At 55.2% G+C, this 27,645-nt stretch overlaps 1 protein-coding gene across 1 annotated transcript; it reads left to right on the plus strand.

The window, feature by feature from the left end:
- Window positions 1-44: 44 nt before the first annotated feature.
- TWF2 (twinfilin actin binding protein 2) lies at window positions 45-23,495 on the plus strand. Its single transcript, XM_082060291.1, has 9 exons — window positions 45-174; window positions 9,848-9,925; window positions 14,047-14,225; window positions 15,751-15,846; window positions 16,642-16,746; window positions 20,986-21,111; window positions 21,208-21,358; window positions 21,790-21,911; window positions 22,090-23,495. Exons 1-9 carry the CDS (start codon window positions 150-152, stop codon window positions 22,255-22,257), a joined length of 1,050 nt encoding a protein of 349 aa, XP_081916417.1. The 5' UTR covers window positions 45-149; the 3' UTR covers window positions 22,258-23,495.
- The last annotated feature ends 4,150 nt before the right edge of the window (window positions 23,496-27,645 follow it).

Raw genomic sequence — 27,645 nt, forward strand, 5'->3', positions numbered from 1 at the left:
TCCTCCTCCCGGCGCGGTGGCGGCTCCTCCTCGGGGCGGTGCGGGCGGCGGGCTCCAGGCTCCGGAAGCGGGCGGTGCTGCTTGCGAAGCCGTTTCCTGCCCGGTACGCGGCGGAGCAGGAGCGGAGCGGAACGGAGCCGAGCGGAGCCATGACTCACCAGACCGGCATCCACGGTAATTGGCGCTCGCCGACCCGCTGGTCCCCTTCCGCCCCTCCCCGTGGGTGCCCCCAGCCCCCGCTGCTGTGCCGGGCTCGGCTCGGCAGGGCTCGGACCCGCATCCCCCCGGGCTGGGCTGCTCCTCTGCACCCCGTCGGGAGGCACCCAGCGGGGCAGTGCCCTGAGCATCCCCCGGCCCCGCCGCGGGAGCCTGCTGGGCGGTGGCGGTGTCGCAGTAGCGATGATGGGGGCGATAAGATGAAGCTTCCCGAAGGAGCCGGCAGGTTTTCCTGCGAGTAGAGTCGCGGGGGGGGAGCACTGAGCCAGGCTCAGAGCATTTGGGTGCTGGTAAGAGGTGAAGAAGCAAGTCTGGCTCCGGGGATGCTGCCGGTGAGGGGTTCTCCTGCATCCTTTGTCTGAACTGATGCTAAATAAACCGCTGTGACACGGCTTATAACGATGCCTTCAGCAGCACCTTAATCCAGGCAGATCTGCTTCGCTGCAGCCCCACATCACCCTCGGCCACATCTCCCTTCCCTGCAGTGATGCTCAGCCCCCGGCGCCGGACTTTTCCCAGGTGGATTGTAGAGAGCCTGGATAAATTTCTGCCTGACCGTTGTCACTGGATCTGGGGGAAAGGTCCCCGCTTTCTCTGCTCACTCCCTACAGGACCTGGCTGGCACCCTGAGACTACAGCTTTCTCATTTATGGGTGTGTTTGTGTGTCCTCATGGTATTTCCCTCCTGCTTCCCACCACAACTCAATTAACAATATTACTCAGGGCTAGAGGTGCTGCATAATTTATATAACTGAATCAATATGCCAGCAGGGATGTGAGGGCAGCCTCCCCTGGAGCCCTGTGTGGTGGCAGCCGGGTGTGAATCCAGCACTGCTGTGTGCCCTGGGAGGGGAGCTGGGACACAAAGGTGTTGAATTTGTGGCTGCTCTTCATTCGTGGCATGAGCATCCTTGCTGCGAGAGTGCTGCTAGATGCTCCTGGAGGAGCTGTACTTGAGAAGCGGTTAGCAATGGTGCTTAGTTGTTTCTCCTGGGAGTGCTGGTGACTGACAACGCTTGGGTTCAGATTTGTTGCTTCTAGTTTAAACTGAGACACTGAATTTCAGGCTCTAGTTGAATGTTCCCTCTCCTGTAAAAAAAAAAACAAAAAAAAATAGTAATAATTAAAAATCATCAAGATGGGCGCCAGTGCCCACCTGAACTCTCAGTGTGCTGGCCCTGCTCTGCAGGGGTCTCCTGTGGGGTTTGGTGCAGGCAACACATGTTGCTCTGCCTGCTCCCCAAGAGGCTGCAGCCTGTTGCTTGTTGCTGTGCCCGTCTGCTCCTGCGCTGCCGACACCGTCTGCCCCGGCACGCCAGGGTGTGCTGGCTGGGCAAAGCTGAGAAGCTGCTCTCCAGAAGCGCCAGCCTTCACCGGCCTTGGTTGCCCACCGCTCAGCAAACGCTGCCGGGACCAGCACTGAGTCGCCATGAGTTGTCGTTGCCCATAGGACGTAACGTGCTCCGTCAGCAGCGCTGCCTGGGAAAGGGGAAGGGACTCAGACTTCCCCCAAGGAGCTGCGGCCGCTGCAGGGCGGGGATAGACCCAGCGGCTCTGCCCAGGCAGCAGATGCCCAAGTTGGGGAGACATAAAAACCTCCCCGTGGCTGTGAAGGAGTAACTTGCAGTGAGTGGTCTTGCTCTCCCAGCATCATGGACATGTCTGGTGGCTCAGCTCTCTGAGTCAGCGACTCCATCCCCTGCTGCACAGCCCCTCTTCCAGGAAGCGCCTGTTTCCTCTCTGAATGCAAATCTGCTCTTCTGACACTTGCGATGCTGAACTGGGGTGCTCTGGGCTTCAGCACCTCCTGGGCAGGGGGCTTTGGGGGCTTTCAGTCCTCCCTGGCACGGTGGTCAAAGTAATTCCTTTGCTCAGCAGACTCAGTATTGGATGAGGAGCAGCAATCCCACTGCTACTTTCATCCCCTCTGCTGAGACGCTGAGGTCTGGTGTTTGCTGAGGAGGAGGAGGAGGGATTTTCTGCATCTTCCTGGTTTCTGAGGCCTCGTTGTTTTTGTGTGCACACATTGCTTTGTGGTTTTGTGGTTTTTCATTCCCGTTTCTCTCCTGTTTGCAGGAAGGCTGGACCTGCCGACTGGCTTAGGGGGGAAGTTGTAGGCAAGCTGGCAAGAGATATTTTGGTTGCCACTGGGCTGGGTCAGCATGAGAGCAGGGTGACGTGGTGACGGGGGAGCCCCCGGAGCAGCCCCGGCTGCGATGCTGCCGAGTCATCACAGCTTTTGGGGAGAAGCGGAGGGGGAGCGATGGCAGCACTTGCTTGGGGGTGCAGAGCTGCAGGTTTGGGGTGTTAATCAGGGCTGAGCCTTTCACGCAGAGGCAAGAGGCTAATTATTTATTTTTTTTTTAGGTAACCGTGGCAGCTCCTTTGAAGGTGGTGGCGAGAAAACTGAGCTGCCATGGAGACTGCTGGGCTGGGGAGGTAGTTGGAAGGTGTCAAGGGTTGTTGTGGGCTTGGGGCTGGAAACCTGCCTTTTAACTACAGCTGGGAGGATTCAATGGGTATTTTTGCAGTCTCTGTTCTGCCCTGTATGGTGTTAGATGGGGACAGCACTCTCAGAGTTTAAAAACCTTAGGAAGGCAATGCTGAACCAGGGCTTTGATGCTGTTGGGAGGTCACTTGCTTTTATGTTGCTTCTGGGTGCTCTTTTGTGACCTCTGGGTAAAGAGAAAGAATGTCTTAAACAGGATTTTTTTTCATCTAGAAAGTAAGAAATCAAATGCACGTTGTTTCTTCAACCAGAAAACCAGGGCTTGGTCCTTCCTTTTTCTGGGTGAGGTGGCAGGACGTGGGGATGGGGAAGGACCTTCACTGCCATCCACAGCTGAGCCTCTGCTTTGCCTCTGGATTGGATCTTGCATTGGGAAAACATCTGGTAGGAATGGCTGTTTGGTTCAGGAGAAGCATAACTGTGATGCACACAGGCAAGAATGATGTCAGATGGGGAAAAAGGAGCAGAAAGGGAGGACCCGGGACTTGCTGGGTCTGCAAAGGTCTCCTTTGAAAGCAGATGGCTTCCTGGCTCTTCAGCGAGAAAAAAAGACGGAGAAGGAAGAAGGAGCTTTTCTCCCTATCCACCGCTTCCTCGGCCCATCTCCTCCCGCCGTGCTGGGGGGCAGCGCTGGCTCCCGAGGTGCCTGGCTCCCTGAATTCAGGGGAAGCTTCACCGCTGGGGTGCTGGGGTAAGCCCCTAATGGGGGTGCCAGCAGTGGAGGAGGAGAAGGGGTGGCTGGTGTCCGTGGGGGACAGAAGGGACCCAGCTGCTGCGAGGATTGTTTAAGGAGCTGCTTGTGAGCTCTTTTCTGGGGCCAGCACCCAGCTTGGAGGTTGACACCATGTGGGGCAGTGGCCCATATCCTGGTGGGTGGCGCGTCAGGACGACCAGAGTGGCGGTGTGGGTGGGAGACCAGACAAGCACCCTGAGATGTCAAACACTTGAAGTTCAGCACCTGAAGTGGCAGGGTAGAGGACATCCCTCGGAAAGCGTGTCTTGAGAGGCTGTAAGCACGGCAAGATCTTTGCCAGGGTTTATCTCCGTGTCCCTGTCACCCCCAACACCCAAACCAGGGCTCCCAGTGCTTGCTTTACTGGGCAGGGGAGTAGCAACAAGCAACTTCTGCAGGCAAAGCAGGACTGTGCGTGCTGGCACCACCGCTTGGCTCCAGGGTGCTCTGTCACCAGCTGGATCCCACCCGTGCTGTCTGCAGGGTGGGTGCTGCTGACCCCGGAGCAAGGGAAGGGACGAATAACTCCTGTCGGAGGTGCCAAGGTGGAGAAAAGATGAGTCCTGGGCATGGACAGAAAAATCAGGCGTTGAAAAGCAAATGGCTGGTGTCAGGCAGGTGGCTGAAGGTCTCCAGGCAGGATTTGCAATACAGGCCAGGAATCGTCCGTGTGAAATCCTGCAGGGCACAGCCCAACCCCACAGAAAATTGGGAAAAAAAGCTTTGCTTGTGTCCTCTCTTGCTCAGATAATTTTTTTTCCTTCTTTCTATTTTCCTGACATCTGTAGCTTTTTCCCAGGGAAAAGATACCCTGCAAGGACATTTTTTTTTTTCCTTTTTTCATGGTGAGAAATAAAATCCTCTTAGTGCTTAACGCAGCCGGCCGAGCCTGTCAGCAGAAAAGCGCTCTGCAGCAAGCGGGCTGAGCAGGCGCTGCGTGACGGAGTTACACTGGGATAGGCTGGAAAGGGCGAATTTTAGCAGCAGCAACAGCTATTTTGTGCCTGTTGCAGCTGTGCCCTTTCCTGGCAGGAGGCAGGCAGAGCTGCCTGTGCAGGGAGAGTGTGGGCTGGTGCAGGTGTAACAGTGTTTTATCCATCAGCATCTCAGCTGCTCTCTGGCCAGGCATCCCTGGAGCCTGGACAAGTTTTGCCTGGGATCGTGGCTGGAATTTTGGCTGAGTTTCTGCACGCGCTGTGCCCTGGATGGTGAAAGGGAAGCAGCTGCTTGGAGTTGCATCAACTTGAAGATTATGTCCAGGGAATGAAAGATTGATGGCTGGAGGCTCAGGTTTCCCGTCAGGAGGGCAAGATGACTCGACATATTGAGAGAGGCATCTGTTTCAGGGAACATGTATTATTGATCTGAAGCTGGGCGCTGCCATCGGGTTGGGGGAGAAATGGGGAGGGTCGAATAAGCAAAAACCTGTTGCTCCCCGAAGAAGCGAGTGAGGAGATGGAGGAGGGAAAGGTGCAGGGTTGGCGGTGTGGCTGTCACCTCCATCCCTGTCCCTGGGGGTGGCCCGGATGACTCCGCTGGCACCCTGGCATCCCCAGGGAGAGACTGGCCCGTTGCCGTGGCTACATCTGCCATCGCTGCGCGGTGCCTCTGTCTCCCCCCGGCCTCATCACAGCCTGCCTCTGCTCAGATAAGCTAATTGGGGCTGTAAACATCAGAAAAGGCTCGGCTTTAGGGATGGCTTTTGTGTTGACGTGGTACCCACAAATACCATCTCGCTCCTCCACCTTGCAGTGAATTTGGGGAAGTGTGATGCTTCAAGCCCAGCACTGAAATGTGCCCCGGCCTGATCCAAATAGCCATGTCCCTGGGCAGCAGGTGCCTGCTCTGGCTGCAAACAGCACGTCCCTTGCGTGGGTGCAAGGATCTGGCCGCCCCATGGGTCCCCAGGGCGTGGGGTCTTCAGGCTTTGGTCCGTACCTGCTCGGTGCTGCCAAGGGGGAGCCACAGCCATGCCTTCCCACCAGGCAGCTTGCCTGCTGGGTCAGGGCCACCTGAAGGCCACCCATGGCCAAATGTCACCCCCTTGCCACATCGCAAGCTGCCCGGACTGGGTGCCCTGGTGCTGACAGCCAGCCCTGTTCAGCCCTCCATGCCACTTGGGTGCCATGGGGCAGGGTTGGTTTTGTGGAGCGAGGCGGCCTGGGACACGCTCTTCCCAAGCTGCTAAATGCGTGTTCATTCATGCGGGTGGCTCGTGCATAGGGGACAGCTCATCTGCAGCCTACGAACAGCCGGGAGAGGGAGGTGTTGCACGACTCGATGGCTGGAGGCGATTTTTGGGCTGTCATGGGAGGGTGGCTGTGGAGACACGGGTGCTTGTCACGCTGTGTCTGTCAGGAGGGTCAGCAGCAGGGCTGCCGTGTAGAATGGCCAGAAGGTTCCTCAGGATACCACCGAGCTCACCCTGCTTCAAAGCAGCAGCATCCCGGGAGGGTTTCTGCAGGTCATTGAGGGCAGGGATGGAGCTGTTGTGTCCTTCCCAGTGCTTGGTCACCCTCATCAGGAGATTTCCCAAATGCTGTAGTGGGACCTGATGTTTCTGGCTGGAAAACCAGTACAAATTGTTCATATTTTTCTCCTCTGGACCAATTTGCCCTGGTTCCTTCCACCACTTCTGCACACTGTGACTTCTGGCATAGGTACCATCTGTCCTGTGCCTTGCTTCTTACATGACGGATGCCTGTGCATGCTGTTTGTATTGTACCCACTTCTCTGGAGCTGCTGGGCTCTGCCCTGCACTGGTATAGCTGGTCCTTCTCCTCGTTACAGTACTTTGCCTTCTATAGAGTTTTATCTTATTTCTTTTTTTTTTCCAGCCTGTTTCTCCAGTCTTCTGAGAGAACAGTAAATTCTTTTCCAGTGTGCACTTGCATCTCCTCTAGCTTCCCTTGTTAAAGCTGCAGAAAATGCTGTTGTACTTGTCAGAAATGTTCATGGAAATGTGGACTAAACCTGGACCAACCACAGGTCCCGAGGAGACCTTGCTTGATCCAACCTCTGATCCTCCCAGAGTGAGTTTTCCATGCAGTTTTGTGCCTGTGCCATAGAGGTTCTTCACCATCATGTTTCCCAAACTTCCGACACTTGTAGACATGTAGTAAGCCAAGCTGAGGTGCTTGAAGACCACAGGTTGCTGTGCTGGAAGAAGCTAGGTTGACCTCATGCAACTTTGTTCTCATTAGGTCCCTGCTGGCTGTAGCCCAGCTTGGGTTTGTTTCTGGATTATTTGTTCCAGGATTTTCCAGGAACCCATGTCAAAAGGGTGAGCTGGATGTGTGGGTCCCCCTCCAGTCCTCTGCCCCATCACTCCTCTCTTCCCCATCTGGATGGTCACCGCTGGCCCCATGCCGTGGCTGTGCTGATGTGTGCCTGGCATTCCCTTTCCCTCCTCACCTTATTGTCAAGTGCAGGAGACAAACCAGAAGAAGCAGAAAATTTTTGTGGTTTCCCCACCCACCCTTGAGTTGGGTTCTGGAGACTTCCTGGCAGGAAGATGCCTTGGGGTGGAGGTACCGCTCGCCTCCAGCTCCAAGGCAAGGTCTCCTCCTTGCCTTTCTTCCGGAGATGGATCTGGACTTTTATATTAATATTTCAGGCACGTGAACCATCTCATCAAGTCTGCTGCACCAATTAAGTCGTAATCATGCTGTAATGAAGGAGTTGCTGAGCTTGTGCTGGAAACCTTCGCTAGGTTATTCCTCTCCCTCCTCTCTGGCTCTTGGCTGTGTTGCAAGAGACAGAAGGGGACGTCAAAGACCCCCTGGTGATTTTTTTTTTCTTTAAATGAAAATTGTTTTTTGTTATTACTTCAGCAGAATTGAAGCTCAGAAGCCCACTCTCAGGGGTTTTTGAAAGCTTGGCCTCTGTCTCCTCTGGAAAGCAGCTCTCTCCTTGTCAGACCCCACGGTATTTCCCATCGAGCACATGGCTCTTCCAACAGCATCTGTGCTTCTCCCCATTTCCTTAAACCCATCAGTACCTACACAGGTCCCGGTGCTTGGCTGTCACTTGTCACTCAACTGTCAGTCATCGCAGTTGTTGATCCAATATTTCTGGGCACTCACAGCGTTTCTAGGTGGGCTGGGGAGCTGCATTTGCCAGATGCCTGATTTTCCAGGCTCCCATGTGCTTTGGGCTCTGGGAAGGATGGGATCAGGCTGGAGGGGTTTGCAAGCCCGTTAATGCTGCAGAGCTTTCCTCTTTCTCTTCTATAGCTGATGCTATAGAAACATCCAAGACCAATGCTATTCTCTCCTATTTTGGCAGTGGAATAGGAATTGGTAAAACTTAATGCTTATTAGAAGCTTTTGTCTCCTACACGAGGTTTCCTGAGTGTATAAATGTCTCTTTTTCTCTTTTTATTCTGCCTTGTGCATTTGCAATAACCACAAATGCTGTCGGAAGGAAACAGCCGCTCTCAACAGGGAAAGGGGCTAAAAATATCAAGCAGCCTTGGATGGAGCTGCAGGAGCAGGCTGAGCTCCCAGCCAGCGCTGGGAAAGGATGAAGATCTGAACTGGGAGACCCATGTGCCTTGATGCTGATGGCAGGAGAAGGATGGTTTGCTTGTAGTGGGATTACCCCAGCAAAGCTGTGTGTCCCCCCTAAGGTGCCATTAGGGACTGATGTGCCTTCACTGGTGTGTCTGTGTGCCCGTATCCCCAGGGTCCTGCTGGGGTGGCACCTCTGGGTTTGTGTGGGAGCTCTGCTGACTGCAGGACACCAGCCTGGGACCTCGTCCTTGTTTGTGCCTCTTCTCCCCGTGGGATGGTAAACCACCATCTGGAGCTCTTGTCAGGGCAGGCTTGGAGCTGATGGGGCAGATGCATCTCAGATATGTCACTTGGGGTGGACAGGCAGGAGTTGCCCCCAGGACATCCCTTTCCATGTCTCTGCATTGTCAGCGTTTTTGAGTGGGCACAAACCCCCATGCCTGCTCCTCCCCTGGGGCTGGGGGAGCTGCAGGCAGTGCCCCAGCCTGGGCTCCGTCTCCAGGGGACAGAGGGCACTGGTGTGTGACAGTCAGTGGCCCTGTGTGTCCCTTGGGTGGGTAACATCCTCCTGCAGTGATGCTGGGGGGCTGTGCTGAAGGGTGGTACCTGCTGCCGGTGGAACCAAAGCAGAACAGATATGGCCCTGCCTGGTAGGGGGTGGCTTCTCTGGCCACCGCACCTTTCTGCTGACACAGTGGTGGCTTTCTTTGTGAAGTGCCTTGGCCGTGGATGCTGTTGGGCTCTGGGGACCAAAGCAGGGCTCTGTCCTGCTGCGGGCTGCTTCAGCATGGTGACTTACCCACGTACAGAGGGGTGGCACAGCAAAGCACCAGGAGCAGGGGGTTGCTGATGATGACCCTGAGCCTGGATCCTCTTGTAGGCTAAGAAGGTTGTCTGCCCGGGTCTTTAATCTTTGCAAAACCAGTTACTTTGGTATTTCTAACAAGCGCAGAGGTGCCTGTGGCTTTGAACTCACAGGACCCTCTTGGCTGCGTGGCTGTATCTGGGAAGAGGCTTGGGGACGTATCTGAAGGGGCTCCAGGGGCACCTGGGCTGGGAGATGCTCCGTGTCGGGGGCTCAGCTGCATCTCTTGGGTGTTGCCTCCTCATGTAGCACATCCCAGGTGGGACGGGGAGCTCTGCGCTGGTGATGCTTTTGGGGTGGGCAGATTAAACCTCCAGTGCTGGCTGTGGGCTGCCCCTTCAACAACTGCTGCCCGCTGTTGCCTCCTGGTAGGACGCCAAAGACTCTTTGCCTGAGGAGGGGAGATGAGGAGGAAGGTGGCTCCCCAAAACAATTCCCAAAAGCCTTCTGCAACCAAAGCCCTGCTGGCACTGGAGCAAAACCCGAGGGCTGTTGCCTTTCCCATCTCCAGGGTCTCAGCTTCAAACCAGTGCCTCCAGTTTGGAGTCATGCTGATCTCCAGCTGCCTCAGGAGCAGCATCACCACTGTGTGTCACGAGCCTGGGATGTCACAACCTGTTGGGACATCTTCCAGCCACCCCCTGCATGCACACCCTGCTGCTCTGTAAAGCGAATAAACTTGTCACTTGAGCTCTCTGCGCCTGCACCAGCCAAGCCATCATCTAAATTTGGGTGATTATGTTCACCCAGGCCAAGTATCAAGTTCTCTGGATCACATGCGCTCCCTGCTGCTATTTAACTCTGATGCCTTGGGGAGACACAGCACTTCGCTCCCAGCTGTTTGCATTTTGTATTATTATTTTTATTATCATTTTTTTGACAAGAGAGATTTTAAAAAACATTTTTAACTTTCTATCCTGCCAAGTTGCTCCCCTCACCGGCTGGTCACCGAGCAGCCCAGTACCTGCTTTGACTGCTAAATCTGATCACGATGTTTCTGGTTCTTTCAGCCACCACGGAATTAAAGGACTTTTTTGCCAAAGCTCGAAACGGTTCTGTTCGGCTTATCAAGGTTGTCATCGAGGATGGTAAGTCCTGTTCTTAAGTGCTCTGATTTACTCCATGCCGGTTCTGTTTCTCCTCTCCTCCTTTCCTCCTTGCTGCTGTGGTGGCAGCTCATGTTTTTCGAAAGCCCAGGGAAAATCCTGCTGAGGCTCCCTGGCACTCAGCAGAATAGAGCTGAAATACAACCCCAAGCTTTGGGTGTGCTGGTGAGCAGCTATTGGAGCTCTGGGGGCGGCTCCGTGGGACAACAGCGACTCTGCCGACAGACCGGTGCTGGTGTCTGGGGTCGGTGCTGGGCTCTGCGTGGCTTCTGCTGCTGCTGGGTTGGATTTTGTCACAGGGAGCCCTGCAAGAAGCTGCTGCAGGTGTTGTGTGACCGCAGTCAGGGGTGATACGCAGCATCTTCCTTCTGGGCCGTGGCATTCCCCACCAGGCAGGGAGGCGCTGGGGCAGGGGTGGGCAGGGGGGTGCTCCTTCATGTGAGGCTCAGCATGGGGCGCCGATTGCATCCCATGAGGGATGCTACACTCTGAAACCCATCCCAGCCCCTGCTCCTGTGCACGGGGCTACCCCCAGTTTGTAGCCTGGCACCAACCTCCCCACATTTGTCCCATGGAAAAGTGCCAGTGAGTGGCCTCTACATCCATCAAACAAGCGAGTGGAGCAAAGCACTGATTGAACATGCCAGCCGGGAGCCTCCCTGGTGTAGGTTTTCCCTGGACTTGACCTCACACAATTGCATATGAATGACTTGTTTCTTGTGGCAGCGGGGATGTTACTGCCCTGCCAAGCTGCCATCACCAGCTCCTCTGGGACTGTACTTGCAAATGCTGAGGGAAATGTGGTCATAAGGAGCCTGCACTGGACCTCAGGGGGGCTGTAAAGCTCTGTTTGGAAGAGCAGCACAACTTGGAACACATGGGACACATCAACAGGGCCACTGCAGGTTTCATCTGTGTTGGCTTTGTCCTCGGAGAGGTTCCCATGTGCTGGGATGTGACATCTACGTTGTTTCTTTGACAATGTCTTTGACAATGATGTTTCTCTCTCAGCTTCTTTTTCTTTAATGAGTGGGAGTCAGGTTTGCATTAGGATAAGTCATGAATGCCCCTAAGCCTGGACTTAGGGTACTAGGGCTTGTGCTGCTGGCTTTGGGTTGTGGCTGGTGACACCAGCACAGGAGACTTTTTGTCATCAATGGAAACCACGTCGGACCATCTCCCCACAGGCTGAGTGGGGTCTGTTTATCTGTTTGATATGTTGGCAGCAGCTGCTTCATAGACCAACTTACTCAATGGTGCTTTGTGTTTCCCAGCCCGGCTCTCCCATCCTGCCAGCTCCTTTCCCCTGGCCTGGACCAGCCATGAGCAGCTCTGGAGAAGCTTGGGTGTCTGCAGAAGCCTCTGAGATATGGCAGAGCCTGAGCCTCCCGTGGGGAGGCAGGTGGAAGGAGGAGAGCCAGGAGCATCTCCACGATGAGGGGCTTGGTCTGTTGGGGACCAGGTGGTGGCGGTCCCACCTGTGTGGCTCCAGGACCTCCTGTCTGCCCTCTCGCGTGACTTGGGACAAGTTGCTCGATCCCTCTGGGCCACAACTCTTTTCTATAACATTATGGGCATCAGCCTGCTACACGCCACCTGAAAAGGACCCTCAGCCAGTAATGAATGGCCAGGCAGATATTGCAGCTGGACAGGTGGACTCTATAGCATGCTGACCCTGGAGGAGTTGTGTCCTGAGCCAGCTGCCCTGCCTGCACAGGGCATGTAGAAGAGGAGCCTCCAGCCCTGCTCAGTGCCTTGCAGAGGACCTTCTGCCCTATGGGGCATTAGTCTTGGGTCATTTTGGAGCAGGCAGCAGCAGGTGCAAGGCGAGGAAGATGGTGCAAGGAGCCTTACAGCAGATGCTCTATGTCTGGGCAACCCCAAGACAGCAGCTATGGCTGAGCAACCCTTTGGGGGCTCTTAGAGCTGATGTTGCCTTTGGGGGCTGGCCAGGAGAAGCCAAGGTCGGATGGAGAAGGTGCAGTGGCAGGGAGTAGGTTGTGCACTGAGGCTCAGCAATGCTTTCCTGGTGTGGGAACTGCTTCTGGTCCAACATGGTTTGGGTGATGCTCTCCTCCTCGCTGTCAGCATGTTTCTGGACAAGGTTGTGGCTCTGTGGTTGTCCCCGTTGGGTGCATTTATTTGCACGTAGGTGATGTTGTGCACTGAGCTTTGCAGGCTCCCGGCTCTCGCGCTGTCCCCGTGGCGCCTGCCAGAGCCGCAGGCAGGGCTGCCTTGTACGGGCATTTCGTAGCTGAGTGCTGGGGAACCTCGAGGGCCAGGAACACTCTGGCTGCGCTTCCTCCAGCAGAAACAGAGCCTGAAATAGCCAGCGCTGACTATGATGCTTTGCTGAAGAGCGACTGCTCCGCATTTCCCTTTTCCAGTACTTCCCCAGGAGGAAAATTTGGCCCTGAACAGATGAAGCTGAGCTGCAAAGAGCCTGAAGGGAGGCAGGGGGACAAGCGGCTCCTCCAGCCCAGGGCAAAGCCAGAGGCTGCCGGCTCACAGCGGCACGGCCAGGGTCTGGCTTGGCGAGGCCTGGGAATAGCCTGAAGTGACTTGGCACCATGCATGAGGTGTTGGGATATTTGGCAGACACAGACACGCATGAGCTGCCAGTGGCTTTGGCTGAGTGACATTCTTTGCAGTCTCCTCTGGATCGCAGGTCTCTGCGGTGCACAAATCCATTTGCAGGGCTCTGTGTTTATTTTAGGCGTACGCTGGGGTTTTTGCACTTTCTCAAAACAGGTAGTTTTGCTGAAGGGAAAGTATTTTCAGCACCTTTTTTGCTGCTGTCCTTGTTACTCTACTGGTAGCAGGTGCCCCTCTTGTGCCAATAATTCAGGGTTCAGTGTGCGATGGCAGATGCCAAGGTGGGCACCGTGGGGCAGCGAAGGGCTGTGCCGCTGTCGGTGAGGAATGCCCTGCTCGGCTGGAGAGCAGGGGTGAGAGTAATTCCTCCCAAACCCTTTTTTCTTCAACTGTTTTCCTTAAAAGCTCTCCTGCCACAAGGTTCAGAACTGCTGAGCTGGCTGTGAGTGAGAGGGTTGCAAAAGCAACAAGAGCCAGGGGGCTCCCTGGCTCCTGATGGGCAGCAGGGCCAAGGTCAGGCAGGGTGGATGCTGGGGCGAGCATCCCCTTGAGTGCCAACTGTCCAAGGCCCCACCTCGTTTTGTTTTGGCACCTCCAGATTTTCCTGCATCTCATTCTGAGTCCTGACATCTCTCCCTAGAACCTTTCTGCATCTAAAATGGAATCAAAATACATGTTGTTTTCCAGCAACCTACACTAATCGTCTCCAGCACCATTGCTTTTCCATCCAGCCACCCCAAAGCTTGATTTGACCCTCATGGGGGGGTTTCATGTTCATATGATGCCTGCACCAGCATTTAAAATCCATCTGAGTGCTGCCTGGCTCACGAGGATCTCAGCCTCACCACTGCTTGTGTAGTAACTGAAGAAAATACCCTCCAGACACCTGAGATGCTTCCAGAGGCTGGGGCTGTCCTGGCAGCATGGCCCACCCCCTGGCTGGGGGTCTCGGGACAGGTCTGGTCCTCACAGACATGGGCTTCAGGTATCAGTTCTGATTTTGACCCTTCTGAGGTTACTGGGAATCCAAGGAGAGCAGCTTGGGCTGTGTTCTCAGCACCCCAAATCTACGTGTTTCTTTGTGTCCTTGATGAGGTCTTCTAGTACCCAAGGCCCTAGAGCTTGTCCAGGTGGGATGGAGGAGGTCTTGTGTTCTCCTGTGAGCAGGGAGGAATGGTTGGGGACTACACGGCTGGAGGTAGCAGAGCAGAAGAAGAGTACAGATGGTTACTGGAGAGGACACATGGGAGGGGGGAGGAGATGGTTGGACAGGAGGCAGTGGGATGCTGGCAGAAACCCCTCCATGGTAGCCACAGCCCTAACAGCATCTCCTGGGGGGACACCCATGGGGGTGTACATTGTGGTTCTAGACCTCATCTTGTTTTTCTGCAGAACAGCATCGTTGTTGGCGCTGGAGCTGTGTCAAGCCATTAGATGAGCCATCCCAAGGTCCTGCAAAGTGAATGAAATCTTCATCTAACAGCACCTTCTCCCTCTTTTCCTTCTAGAACAGCTCGTGCTGGGAGCCCACAAAGAGCTGTCCCGGCGCTGGGACGCTGACTACGATGCCTTCGTGCTGCCCTTGCTGGATGAGCAGCAGCCGTGCTACGTGCTGTACCGCCTGGACAGCCAGAACGCCCAGGGCTACGAGTGGCTCTTCATCTCCTGGTCCCCTGACAGCTCCCCGGTGAGCACTGCACCGGGCTGTGGCACCCCAGCCTGGGGACACGGTGGAGGGTGGAGGAGATGCTGGCCAAGGTGACTTTGCACTGACTGAGGAGGAGCGTTCACACCCTCCATCGCTGTGCCCAAGTTAAGAATTGGAAACTGCTTTGGGGATGGGGGATTTTTTTAAGACACAGTAAGATAAACTGGACCCTGTCTCTGTCCTTTTGTAGCGCTGTGTGAGGAGGAGGAGGGTCTGGGATGTAGGGAGGGCAGCGGTACGGACCTCAGGGCTGGGTTGGAGATGTCCCATGGGGCTCTGGCCAAACACATTGCTGGACAGAGCCAGTGCTGGCACCGACTCACCTGGCCCCGTGTCCAGCCTGGCCCGGCTCTGCGCGAGGCTGGCGCAGGGCGGCCGCTGGACCAACCCTGGGCCCGGCTCCAAAATCTGCCTTACAGAGCGCTGGGCAGGCTGGGTCCCGTGGAGCCACGGGTGGCATCGACAGCTGCTGGGGTGGTGCGTGGGCTGGGGATGGCGTTGGGGAGCGGGGGCAAGAGGGACACGTGGGTGGGAGGCTGGTTTGGGGGATGTCAGCGGTACGGCTTGGGAAGTGCCATCTGCTTGAGCGCATCTCCATAACCAGCTTTCAGTGGGACCGAGATTTACTGCTGTGTTAACACCTGCATTTGTCATATATATATACACACAGAGATATATATTTGTTATATATTTTATATAACCCATATTGTATGTAGATTTACTGCCATGTTAATACATACACGTCTCTCATATATACATATTATTATTATATATTTTATTATTATAGATGTTATGATTATATATGTTATTATATATTATTCTATATAACATGAACATATGAAAAAGATCCTCTGCAGTTTTTTGAGATATATCTAACAGATATGATATATACACCCATTAGGTATACACATATGTACACACACATACAATTATAATAAAATAATAGAATATCTAATATATATATAATTTTGTGTGCACATGTACATATGTATATATAAAATAATATTTTTAAAAGTATATACCTCTCAACAAACTATGGAGGGTCTTGCCAACAAAGAGCAGGGTGCCAAGGAGCACTTGCCAAAGCTCTTCCCGGCATTTTGCAAAAGAACGATGCAAAAGAAGTGCCAAAAGGCAGAAGTTGCTTTTACGTGACTCTGACAGTATTTGTGCCTCCTCTTACCCAGTGCAGGTGGGAGACGAGGAGCTCAGGGTTGGGAAAGCAGAGCACAGGAGGAGCCCACAGCTGTGGGCAGTGCTCGGTGGGGCTGTGCGCCCTGGCACCATGCTGCCGTGTTCTCCTGCTGCTCCCCACCCGGCTGGAAATCAGCCTGAGATAGAAGCTGGGGGACTGCTCCTGGGGGTGAGGGGCTGAGGTTTGCGGAGCTGGGGATGGGACGATGACTGGGAGCACTGGACACCGCTTGCAGTGAGGTGCTGCGCTCCAGTCCCACCATGCTGGATGCTCTCTCTGATGGCATTTGGTGCATCCCTCCTCACACAGGTCCGGCTGAAGATGCTGTACGCTGCCACCAGAGCCACAGTGAAGAAGGAGTTTGGTGGGGGGCACATAAAGGACGAGATGTTTGGAACGGTGAAGGTATGGTGCTGGTTCCTGGGCAGCCTTTTGGGTTCAACCCTGAGCTTTGGAAGCCTACCCTGGGTTCAGCACCAAAGCTGGGCGGGACGTGGGACACTGGCGTTTGGGAGGGACAGCATGGAGGTTTGTCTCCTGTGCTGCTTTTGTCTCCTGGCTGGCTGCTGCCACTTTCTCCTGCCTGCACGGCTGTGGTCAGGCTGTGATGGAGACCACAGAAGAGATGGGAGGAAGCTGTCAGGAGATCCAGAGTTTTACTCTGAGCAGGAAAAGAAGTGCCAGGTGGTGGCAGTGTCACCCCAGCAGCAAGAGCTGCTGCTGCCTTGGGGTCATCTGTCTGTGCCTCAATAGCACTTGGCTGCAGGTTACTCCATCTGTTCCCTGGGCTTTTGGCAGAGGGAGCCCCTCTGGGAGCCAGGGAGCATCCCCAGTGCTGCCCTTCTGCTCCAGGGCCCCTCTCTGCTGCTCCCAGGCCGTGGTCTCTGCCTTTCCCTCTGGCTTCCCTGCTCACCAGCTCTGTTATTCATCTGGAGGAGCCGCACTGCCACAGCCATGCGTGTCTGGGGAGGGGCAGAGTGGTTTGAATGGGCAGGGATGGTTGAGGGCACTGTTTAAAATCTAGCATGAGATTTGCATGGAGGTGTCCGAGAGTGCTACTCAAGGTTGATCCTCCTGGTAAGGAGAGACCCCAAGACCCGTTGGGTTGGTCTGACACAGCCTCAAGGCTGGGGGTGCGTCCAGCCCCGCAGCAATAACCACCCCCTGACACTTGCCCTGTCCCTGTCCCTTTGTCTGCAGGAAGATGTGTCCCTGGGCGGTTACCAAAAGCACGTGTCCTCCTGCTCCGCCCCAGCCCCGCTGACCGCAGCCGAGCAGGAGCTCCAGCAGATCCGCATCAACGAGGTGGGTGTCCGGGGAGAAGGAGCCTGACACCCACAGGATGCGGGATGCAGGGATGTGTTTGTGGCTGGAGGTGTGGCAGCGAGCATCCCAGCATCCAGCCAAAAGGGATGACTCATTTTTACTGAGCTTTCTTGTACCTCTGTGTTTTAACTCATTCCTGCATTTGCTGAGGTGGACCAAGCGTCCTTTGCTAGGACACGAGCTCACGGTTCAGTTTCGCTCGCTGTAGTTGGCAGTTAGAAGATGGTTTAAGGCTAACAGCAGGCAGAGCTGAGTCTGAATTCGTGGGGGAAGCAGGATGAATTCAGGTTTATCTGTGGGCTATAGCAGCCTCCTTTCCTGTCTTTCCTCTGTGGCTATAAATATGAGAGATGCTGTCCAGAGAAATACAGATCTTAGCCTAAATGAGGGGGCTTATGTGCTGGAAAAATACATGGAAGTGGCACAGGATAGGGTTGGGGGCAAACAGGACTGTAGTGCCATCATCTTGCAGCTCTTGGTGCTGTGAAATGCCGAGGTGGGGAGGGATCAGCTCAGTGGGTGGGAAGACCATCTGGAAGCAGTATTTTTTGGGGCCTGGGGATTCCACTTGGATGCCATGGAAAGCCTTCTTCTCTAGAGGAGCATCCCTCTTTCTTCCTCCTGTGCTGGGGCTATGGGGCTCACGGATGGATCAGGACATGCCTGGGAGATGCAAAGCCAATCAGCCTGATGGCGTTAATTAACGGCAAAGACCAGGCAGGAGGTTTCCACAGGTCTGGGGGCAGCGAAGTTAAGGGAAGGATGTTAGGGAGATGCCACCAAGGGGTGGTCTCCACTGCGTGGGGCTCAGCATGGTTATTCCAGCTGCCAGCCTGGAAGGACTGGGCAGGATCTGTGCTGGAGGATCCAAGGTGATGCTCACACTTGGAGAAGAGAGAGATGGATGCTGATGGTGGCTCTGTGGCTTGTTTGGCACCTTTGGTCATCATGCCTTAGCTGGCCAGTGCTGCCTGATTAAGTAGTTTTGAGGTTTTTTTGGCTGTGTCTTGCAGGACCAAGTGGCCCGGGCAAGTGGTGCTCGTGGCGCTTGTTTTCAGGTTGATCTGCCGTGCTCTGCTTCCCACCCTTGCCTTTGCGAGACGCAGCTCCCAGGACAAGGTGCTGCTGCTGTTTGGTTTGATTGGGGTATATTTCGATGGTACCCTGTCCCCTGTGTTAGCCTGGGCAATGGGGAGCAGTCACCAGCATTTAGAAAGAGAGGAAAATGGATATATTTTTGCCTGTGGATTCAAAGGTGGGAGTCGGCTGGGCGCTGGGTGTGCTGAGGGGTCTCTGTTGGTGAAGGGACTGTGCTGGCTCAGCCCTGAGCATGGAGCAGGAGGCAGTGGGAACTCTGGCTGCGGTGTTCAGTGCCACGCTCACCTCCCCAGCTTGGGGATACTCACAGCTCTCAGAAAATGCAGCTTCAAGTGAGTTTCTGGAGCCACACAAAGCAGAGAGCTTTCGCTGAGAGGAGTTCTATGGGAGCAGCCCCCAAGCTGTAGCAGCACCCTGCTCAGTGCAGTGACACCTTCAGCCTTGCACGTTCTCTACGGGCTTGCGGGGTCCTTGTACATGTGTGCACAGGTTGCAGGGCCCTTGCGCACACGTGCATGTTGCAGTTCCTTCCTTTGGGAGAGCAGATCCAGCATGTGGGAACAACCTGGGGAGCAGCCCCTGGGCAGCCCGGACCTCAGTGATAACACCCACCACCCACGAGTGAAAAATCTTTCTCGAAACATCGCAGGCTCAGAAACATGGGGCAGGGGGATGAAACAGAAGAATTAAGACGAAATAAACGTCTCTGTGCCATTGCAACATGTAAGGGGGTGTCACTTGTAGCTGCTGTACAGTGCTGGTGGGTGAGCAGAGTAGAGGCTTTGCTGGAGCCACCCCCCATGAAGGTTTCATCATAAGACAGAGAAATACTCATTAATTGAGGTCAGCACCATGCCAGCAATGAGGAGAGGGGAAAAAACTAACCTGATGAGAAGGAGATAAAATAACCCCCCAGTCTTGGCCAGCCCACGCAGGGGAGTGTTTCAGTGAGCCAGTTTTCAGTGTTTTTTCAGAAAGGGGAGGAGGTAGAAAATACGGAGGTATATGGGGCAGCAGACATTATTAGGACAACTTTCCACCTCTTGGGATTTTTGGACTTCAGTGTGCCTTGTGTTGCAGCTTTAGTTTTCTCTGGTCCCGCCGTAGCTCTCCCAACCTCCTTGCGTTGACGGGGCAGAAGGATGAGGATCTGGGAGTGCTGGCGGTGGTGATGTCCTTGCACCACACCTCTCTGCAGGGCAGGACCAGGCGAGCTTGTGTGCGTCCTCTGGACCCCTGTGCACTTGCCCTTGGACTCTCACTGGTGCACAGCGCCCCAGGGGACAGTAGGACAGCAGACCTTGGAGGTCAGCTGGACTTCTCACCTACCTGGCACCGGATGACCCTTGAGCAATTATTACCTGAGAGCTGCACGTTCACCCTCCAGGATGTTTGGCATGGATAGAAGCTTGGGCATTTTTTTCCCCAAAAACCTTTAGTATGTGCTAAGGGACACTGCAAAAATCTATTGCTGCAGCTGCTGGAACTCCTCCAGACCCTGAGCTGGGCCATCCTTGGCTGGGGAGCCAGCAGGAGATGCGGCAGGGACAGGTTCTACGCGGAGACGTTGCGTGTGAGGCTGCCGGGGCTCAGGGCTGGGGTTCTCCCCCGGCTCCTCCCAGCCCTGATGTCTCCCATGTTGTTTTGTGCCGCTCTCCTTGCCCGTGCTGCCAGGACCTGCCTTCCTTGGCCTCCAGCAGAGAGATGGTACGCCTCCATCCTCCCAGCATGTCCGTGTGTCCCCCTCCCCCTTCTCGTTCCACACGAGACCTCCTCTCTATCCCCCTCCCCGCACGGGGTGCTGTTGACGGTGTGTCTCCTCTCCCCACGCTCGCAGGATTCCTGTTCCCAGGACCTGAGCACCGAGATGGTAGGCTGCCCTGCCCGCTTGATGCCTGGTCTTTCCTTCTCCTGGAGGTCTTTTTCTGCATGCTCTGCTCCTGACACCCTGGGTCTGTCATCCCCCTGGGGTGTGGGTTCCACACGGGGCTGCTGTAATGAAGGGCAGCCTTGTAATGAGATCCACTTTGGTGCTGCCAAGCTGGGTTTGAGCTAAAACTCCTGTGTTTCTCTTGGCATGCCTTGGTTTTTCTTCCTTTTCTCTGCTGGAGGGAGGGAAAAGAAGGAAAAAAAAAAAAAGGCTGGAATGCCTTTATCGGAAATCCCCCAAACCAATCCCGAAGGAAAGGGACCAGGTTCGCTGCAGAGCTCCTGGGTGACTGTTGCCAAGCTTTTTAGATGGGGGGGTCTGGAGTTGGGATGGGCTCTTCTGCCGCTGAGGTGACACCGTCTCCCTGTATTCTGTGGCAGATGGTGGGGGGCTGTTGCTGCTGCCCATCGCTGGTAGAATACCCTGGCCCCGAGGAGGTAATGCCGCACCTGCCGCGTCCTGTCCCCCTCCCCGCCACCAGCTCATGGCACCCCAGTCCTGGGCAGGGACCCCTTGTTGCAGCTGGATGGAGGTGGCTGGGGCGATGCGATGTCTCTGCAATCTCTTTCTCTTCTCTTTTTGAAGTGGGGTTCCGTCTCCTGGAGTACAGGGTTTGCTGGGGGTATAGGCAGCAGCCGCTGCCTGGCAGGGGTTGCAGGGAGAACTGGAGCCAGGATCTTTCCGAGCTGTGGGTCTCCAGTTCCCCAGCTCCAGCACCAAGAGGGGCTGCCTGTCTGCTGTAGTTAAACACACGAGTTGGGGCTTGTCCCCGCTCAGGGGATCCGTGCAGCTGAACACAGGGATTTCAGGGCTCTACCCATCACCCCGCAGGCTGCGGTGGGAGATGATCTGAGATGGACACGTGCCAGCACTGGTCACAGCATCCCTGCCAGGGACTTGCTGGGAAAAATCAGTTTTGAGATAGTCTTTGCTGGGGGTGAAGCAGGGGAGCACAGGGGTGCATGGCTGGGGCCAGGTGGCTTCCCAGAGCAGCGGTATGGTGACAGGCATCATTGCCCTGAGCCTGGCTGATGCTCAGCGGTTTAGTGCCACAGTCCCCGTGAGCCAGGTGACAGGTGCCTCCTTGGATGAGATGCCTTTTGACACGGCACCGGCTGGTTTTCCTTTCTCTCCTTTCCCCACCCTTTGCTGCTTTCTGCCCTGACACTTGGGGTCGTTTCCCTCCCCAGGTGAAGACAGAGATCAGCGTGGAGAGCAAGCACCAGACCCTGCAGGGCCTGGCCTTCCCCCTGCAGCTGGATGCTCAGCAAGCCATCCAGGCACTCAAGCAGAAGAAAATCAACTACATCCAGCTGGTATGTCCCATACGCAGCTCCCTCACACTCCACTCCCACCACTTCTTGCTGCTGCCTCTCATCCCAGTCCACTTCCCCTGTCCCCCTGTCCATCAGAAGCTGGATCTGGAGCGGGAAACCATTGACCTGGTGCACACAAGCCCCACGGAGATCACTGACCTGCCCAAGAGGATCCCTCAGGACTCGGCTCGCTACCATTTCTTCCTGTACAAACACTCGCACGAGGGAGACTACCTGGAGTCTGTCAGTGAGTGCCATGGCACCGGGGGTGGCTGGTTAGAGCCCGTGCTGGTCCCTGTTCTTCCTGGACCATTGCTCGTGTGGGGAGCAAGCAGGGATGGAGATGGTAGGGACAGCAGACCTTGAGTCAGTTCCTGCTTGCTGTCCTCCTGCGGTGGGTGCTGCTGGCAAGTGCTTTGGTGCTGAAAGAAGCTGCCACGTGCAGTGTAGGGCTCTCCAGGTGCTGCCATGCAGGATTTGTGCAGCCCTTGTGTTGCAGGTGTACTGGAGCCAGGGGAGATTTGGGGAGGGGTGATGGATGGGATGGCTTACCTTGTGTCGCTGAGTAGATTGCGATTCTTGGGGCTGGAAGAGCCACAACTGGGCTGGGATGCAGCTGCCTGGTGCTCCCTGTCCATGAGCCCAGGCAGTACCACTAGCCCCGCTCTCTTCCTGCAGTCTTTATCTACTCCATGCCTGGGTACAAATGCAGCATCAAGGAGCGGATGCTTTACTCCAGCTGCAAGAGCCGGTTGCTGGACACTGTGGAGCAGGAGTTTTGCCTGGAGATAGCCAAAAAGGTAAGTGTGAGCCCTCCCAGAGGTGATGGAGCAGAGACCTGTGCCAGCCTTCTGCAAGGGAATGTGCCACAGCTGTGGTCCTGCCCCACTGGTGGGTTCAGGGAGGAGTTGGGTGCCCCAAAAGTGGGTGTCAAGACCCCAGGGAGCTGCTAACCCTGCTTGCTGCTCCTGGACGCAGATCGAGATTGATGATGGCGCCGAGCTGACGGCGGAGTTCCTCTACGAGGAGGTGCACCCCAAGCAGCACGCCTTCAAGCAGGCCTTCGCCAAGCCCAAGGGGCCCGTGGGGAAACGGGGACAGAAGCGGCTGATCAAGGGGCCAGACGAGAACAGTGAGGACAGTTAGATCTCGCAGGACCAGGCGGTGAATGGACAGCATCCCCACGGCGCTTCCCGGCTTCGTCTCCACTGACCACCTGGGGATCTTTCCCTCCATCTCAGCCTTTTTTTTTTTCCCTTATTTTTCCTATTTCATTCCTTTTTTTTAAACATCAAGATGGCTTTTTGCCGCTGGGGGCAGAGTGATGGGTGAGGGTTCAGGGTTGTGGGTGTTTCTTTTCCTTGCATCCTCGTGCAAGCCCTGGGGCTGCCAGAAGTTGGGAGCAGCAGGGTCGTATCCCCCAGCCTTGCTCCTGTCCCCGCCAGGGTCACAGCTGCTGCTCTCAGTGTCCCCTGGGTGAATGAAGGACATGCTTGCCTGCAAGCTCCTCTATGCAAAGGGACGAGGGTGGTGCTGGGGATTCCTGTTTGAAAGAGAAAATGCTTCTTTCCCTGTTCCCTTAGCCCCAGATTTTGCTCCCCCATCCAGCTCTTGGTGTGCACAACCCCTCTGCCCCAGTCCTGGAGTGATCCTGCACCCCCCCAGGGTGTGGGCAGGACCCCTCCCCATGGGGTGGGCAGGAGTTGGTCCCTGGGGAGAAGGAAGGCTCCCCCCCACTCCCCCCCGAGTCCTGAGCTCAGCCTGGCCCTGGATGAAGGTCACTCTGCCTTTGGGTGATGTTTGCCTCCCCTTTTTGAACCCCCTCCCAATAAGGCTTTTCCCCTCAGAGGGAGCTGTTACAGCCCTGACTTGGCCCCTTCCCTGTTTAGGATGGGAGCCAGGGGGCCCAAGTCCTTGTACCCCCACCCTGTGCTCCAGCCCCCACCATCACCCCCCTGGTTTGCTGCCAGCTCTCTGGTCTGGGCCAGCCCTATGTCTTAAAAATTGCATGGGCTGCCCCAAACCCCTGTGCAAGGAAGCATGACAGCCCCTGTGTGCCCCCACCAGGGGATGTCCCCAGCCACCAAGGGCCATCACCAGCTCCAAGGGCTGAGCTTGGCGCTGCGAGTTGGGCTTCACTGGGGGTTTTGGTGGGGAGAGCACCTTGCTGCTGGCTACCAGCGAGGGCTCGAGAGCCGCCCACTCCCCCGGGAAGATGGAAGTGGGGTCAGTGAAACCTGCCCTTGGCTTTCCTGCCGCCCCGGCGGACATGCCGACGTTGCCTTGGCCTCGGTGGAGTGGGAGCAGGCAGTGGTGGGGGGGTTGAAGCTGGGGGGAACAGAGCACACTGTACTGAATGCTGTATTTTCTAAAGAATAAAGTATTTTTAAAACAGGCTGATGCTCTTTGGAGGTCCTGTGGGTTCCCCAAGTTTGGGCATTTAGCAGGTGCTGGAGCTGCAGAGCAAATTGCTTGGACATTGCCAGCCAGGAGCCAGCAACCATCACAGCCTGCCCACTGTGGCTGCATCCAGGCCCTGCCACCCCAAGGACATTTGCACTTTAATCTGGGTTCTGGGACAACCCCTTAATGCCTGGCAGAGGTTTTAACACCAGCCCCCTCCAGTGATGCCCAGAGCTACAGCTGGCTGTGGGAAGGGGCATCTCAGCCCAGCTCTTCCTCCTTTAGTGGCTGGAGATGATTTTGTGGCTGGAGATGGTTTTGCAGCTGGCGATGATTTTCCAAGGCTGTGATGCTGCTGCCTGGAGTTGTTGTGTTCTTGGCTGGGGTGAATTCCGGCATGAAGATGAGGAGGGAAAGCAGGATGATGCTCAGCCAAGGCAAGGTTGGGAAGGCGATGGGGTCTGCCTGCATCCCGGGCGCCACGTCCCTCCTCCTCGCCCAGGACAAGGCAGATTCCCAAATCCTGGGAGGGGAGCTGGATCCTGCACCCCCCATGGTTGTGAGTAGCTGCCCTGCCAGAGCTCTCCAGCACCCCAAAAGCTGCCCACAGCCAAAATCTAACTCCAGTTGGGCTATAGGGCCAAAATATTGATGTGGAGTGAGGAGCCTCCCCCACTTCCTACCCACTCGCCTCGCTTCCCCTGTCCCCCTGCTGGCACAGCCATGCCAACTGGAACCCCCTGTGCCAAAGGATGATGGTGGTGGGGAAGATGGCCAGGAGCAGCCCAAGGGCTGCAGATCCCCAGCTGGGTGCTCATCATATCCCATCCTGTCTCATCCCATTGCATCCCTTTACATCCCATTTTGTCCTCTAGCTCATCCTCCATCCTCTCCTGTCCCCTCCCATCCTGTGCCCTCATCCCACCCCCTCTTACCCTCCCTTTCCTATCTTATCCCATATGTCCCATCCCACTCCATCCCAACTTGTCCATCCTTATCCCACCCCATCCTGCATCCTCAGCTGTCACTGGGCCATATACGAGTGCAGGCAGGCAGCACTGCATTGAGGGCAGCCAGCCACGCACACAGCCTGGTTCTGCACAGCCCTCCACCCCCTTGTGCCATGAGGGACCCCAGCCCTTACATACTCCTACTCACCTGTCCCAAGCCTTTCTTGTCCCAGCTGCAGGCCTGGTGGCCCAGGGTGGGTGGCACCTCCCGATGGGGTCACCATGTGCAGTGGAAGGCCATTGCTCTGCTGCTGGGGTCAAGGCAAGGGCAGGCGGGAGCACAGCTGGGCAGGGGAGTCACTGGTGTCTTGTATAAGGGTTGGGCACTGGCTGCTGCCTCTCCCACAGCACAGCCCAGCAGGGACACACAGTCCAGCTGCTTGCTTTTGCAAGGCTTGTCAGGATTTAGATGGATTTGCAGCTCACTTTCTGTTAATTTTGAATAGAATAGAATAGAATAGAATAGAATAGAATAGAATAGAATAGAATAGAATAGAATAGAATAGAATAGAATAGAATAAGATAGGATTTTGGGGGTGCTGAAGCAGTGCGAGGGAGAAGCAGAGCTGAACAACTCAGAGGCAGAGCACTAACAATCTCATGTGTCAGGTTCAATTTGGAAAGTGGGTTACAAAGTCAATGATCAGAAATTCTTGGGGCAATTAAAGTACTTGCTAACTCAGCTGCTGCCTCCTGACCCTGTGTCCCTATACCCAGTATACATGAGGGTTCATGCAAGCATCAACTCTTTCTTTTTAATGTTTGAACTAACAAAGTCTCCCCAGCTGCAAACCCAAAACTCTGGGGTTTGAGTTGATGCTTGAGAAACCTGGGTTTGGTTGGTAGCCACCAATGCCACTTCAGGACACATGTGCCAGGGGCCAAGGCCACCCTGTCACAGCATTTAATCAGCCAGGGAGGACACGGTGTGGAACAGCAGCTCGAGTGCTCAGGTCTTTTAGGACTCACAAACAAGGTCTCATGCATTTCACAGAAAACAAGCCACAGGGAGAGAGACCAGGATGCTTTTCTCTATGGGATTCCCAGGTCAAAAAGTGCAAAGGATAAAACCTCAGAGGATATAACTCCTTTGGCTTCTGCTCCCCTGAGAGCTGAGGCAAAGAAACTGCAAAGGAGATACACCTGGTTGTGAGCTGAATGTGTGAACTGAAAGTGCCACCTGGCATCTGGACTCTGAAACCACAGGTGCCTGTGGGAAAGGGAGACGAGTTCTCACCCTCTTAAGAACTCCATTCCTGGCCCCAAACTCTCCTTTGGGTATGGCAGCCAGTGGGGAGGAGGGTGCAGGAGAAGGAAGGAATGGAAGGATGTTTACCTAAGGAGGTGAGTATATTGAGGATCAGCCACCCAGGACTGTGCAAGCCTGTGGTGTGGGTGGAGAGGAGGGAGCCTGACCTGGCCTGGGGGTGGTGAGGGTTTGGGATCAAGCTGGAGGGTGGCTGGGGCACACAGTACCCTAAGTGACCAGGAGCCAAGCCCCTGTGTTAGGCTCTGGTGCCGTGTGCCAGCACCAGCTGCAGCCCAGCTAGCATCTCTGAGGTCTGTCTCCCTGGATGAGAGTGATTTCCACACCCAAACCCTGGCAGTTTGCAGTGAGTGCCTGCACACATCCCTCAACCCATCTGCTGGCAGTGGGGCAGGGGACCCATTTGCAGTCCCTTTTGCAAGGAGCTCACTGCTGCTCTTCCCTGGGGGGCTGCAAGCATGGGCATTGCCCACTCTCTCCCCTCTGCACACCCCATCCTGTGCCTGACAAGAAGTGAGGTTTTCTATGCGCTGAGGTGGCCAAAACAGACACTCAACAGAGGGCTCCTGTGTCGGGGCTGGCGGGGTCTTGCTGGAGGAAGGGGAGCAGGAGGATTGGGTGCTGTCAGAAGGGCAGCTTCTCCCCACCCTGGCACCTCCCTGGGGAGCAGCAGCTGCGGATCGGGCTCTGCTGGGGGTCAGGGAAACCCACAGCAGTGGGGCTTGGTTGGCACCTTCTGCTCTGTGTGATGGCCCTGGGAGAAGGGCAGGGCTTAAGATCTCTGACCCCTTAGATGTTTCCCCATGTTAACAGATTGTTCCTGCCTAAAACACCCTGTCTGTCCCATTGCCCACATTATTATTATTATTACTACTATTGCTGGCTAGGAAAGAGCATGCACATAATGGTTGAAAGCAACAACAGCAAGAGCAGGTGCTAGGAATGGTTTTTAGGGCATTTATTTCTCTGCATGAGTGTGTTTCAGCAAGGGACAGCTGGTACGGCAGAGGGCAGAGGCAGCCGCATCATCCCTCTCAGGGGCAAATTCCTGCTGGTAGGAGATGCTGACCCCAGCCTGAGGTCCAGTTCCCTAGAGAAACAAAGGTCTTGAGCTTGTGATGCTGGTTTCCTCCTTCCGAGCTCAACCCATGGGTTATACTCAGCCTTGTACCGCACACAGCAAGGGGCTTGGCAGAAAGCTGAGGCCCCAGAAGCTTCATGAACATTAGCAGCTCTGCTAATTGGCAACCTCTGCCTGGTGGGACTTGTACCATGGATGGGGTGGAGGAGGGAACAAGGAGGTGGAAGAGACCACAGCCTGCCTGGCCTGGCACCCTGTCCTGGCTGTGGTAGGATGAGCCCCCTCCTGCTGCCTCCTCCTGGTGATGCTCTTGTTTGCGTTTTGGATGTTTTCCCTGCCCCTGTACCGCCTGGGGTTTCTCTGGTGTGTAAAAAGGGTGAGAAATGCAGGAGGGTGTGAGCTTAGGGCTATGCAATATTCAGCTAGATAACGTTAACAGTGGCTTTTCCGCTGTTTTCTTGCTTACTCTGTCACTGCCATGGGCCATTTGTCTCAGACTTTAAACATCTTTTACTGATTACTTCCTCTATTATTTTTCCAGAAACCAAACTAAAGCTTGCATAATCATCCCTAGTTATGCAACCTGCTATTCAAGTTTTGTTTGCTGGGAAACAATATGTGTTTGTTTTTTCATTCTTTGTCCTTTTCATTGGGGAAAACTTATCCTTTCCATGTGTCATTCGATTTGTCTTTCTTTTGCAGTTCAGTGATGGATTTCAGCCGGCCTCTTGCTGTGCACGGCTGCTGCTTTCACACCCTTGCTTGCCAGCACC

The sequence above is a fragment of the Streptopelia decaocto genome (assembly GCF_964273445.1).
Source record: "Streptopelia decaocto genome assembly, chromosome: 8".
Taxonomy (NCBI): Eukaryota; Metazoa; Chordata; class Aves; order Columbiformes; family Columbidae; genus Streptopelia; species Streptopelia decaocto.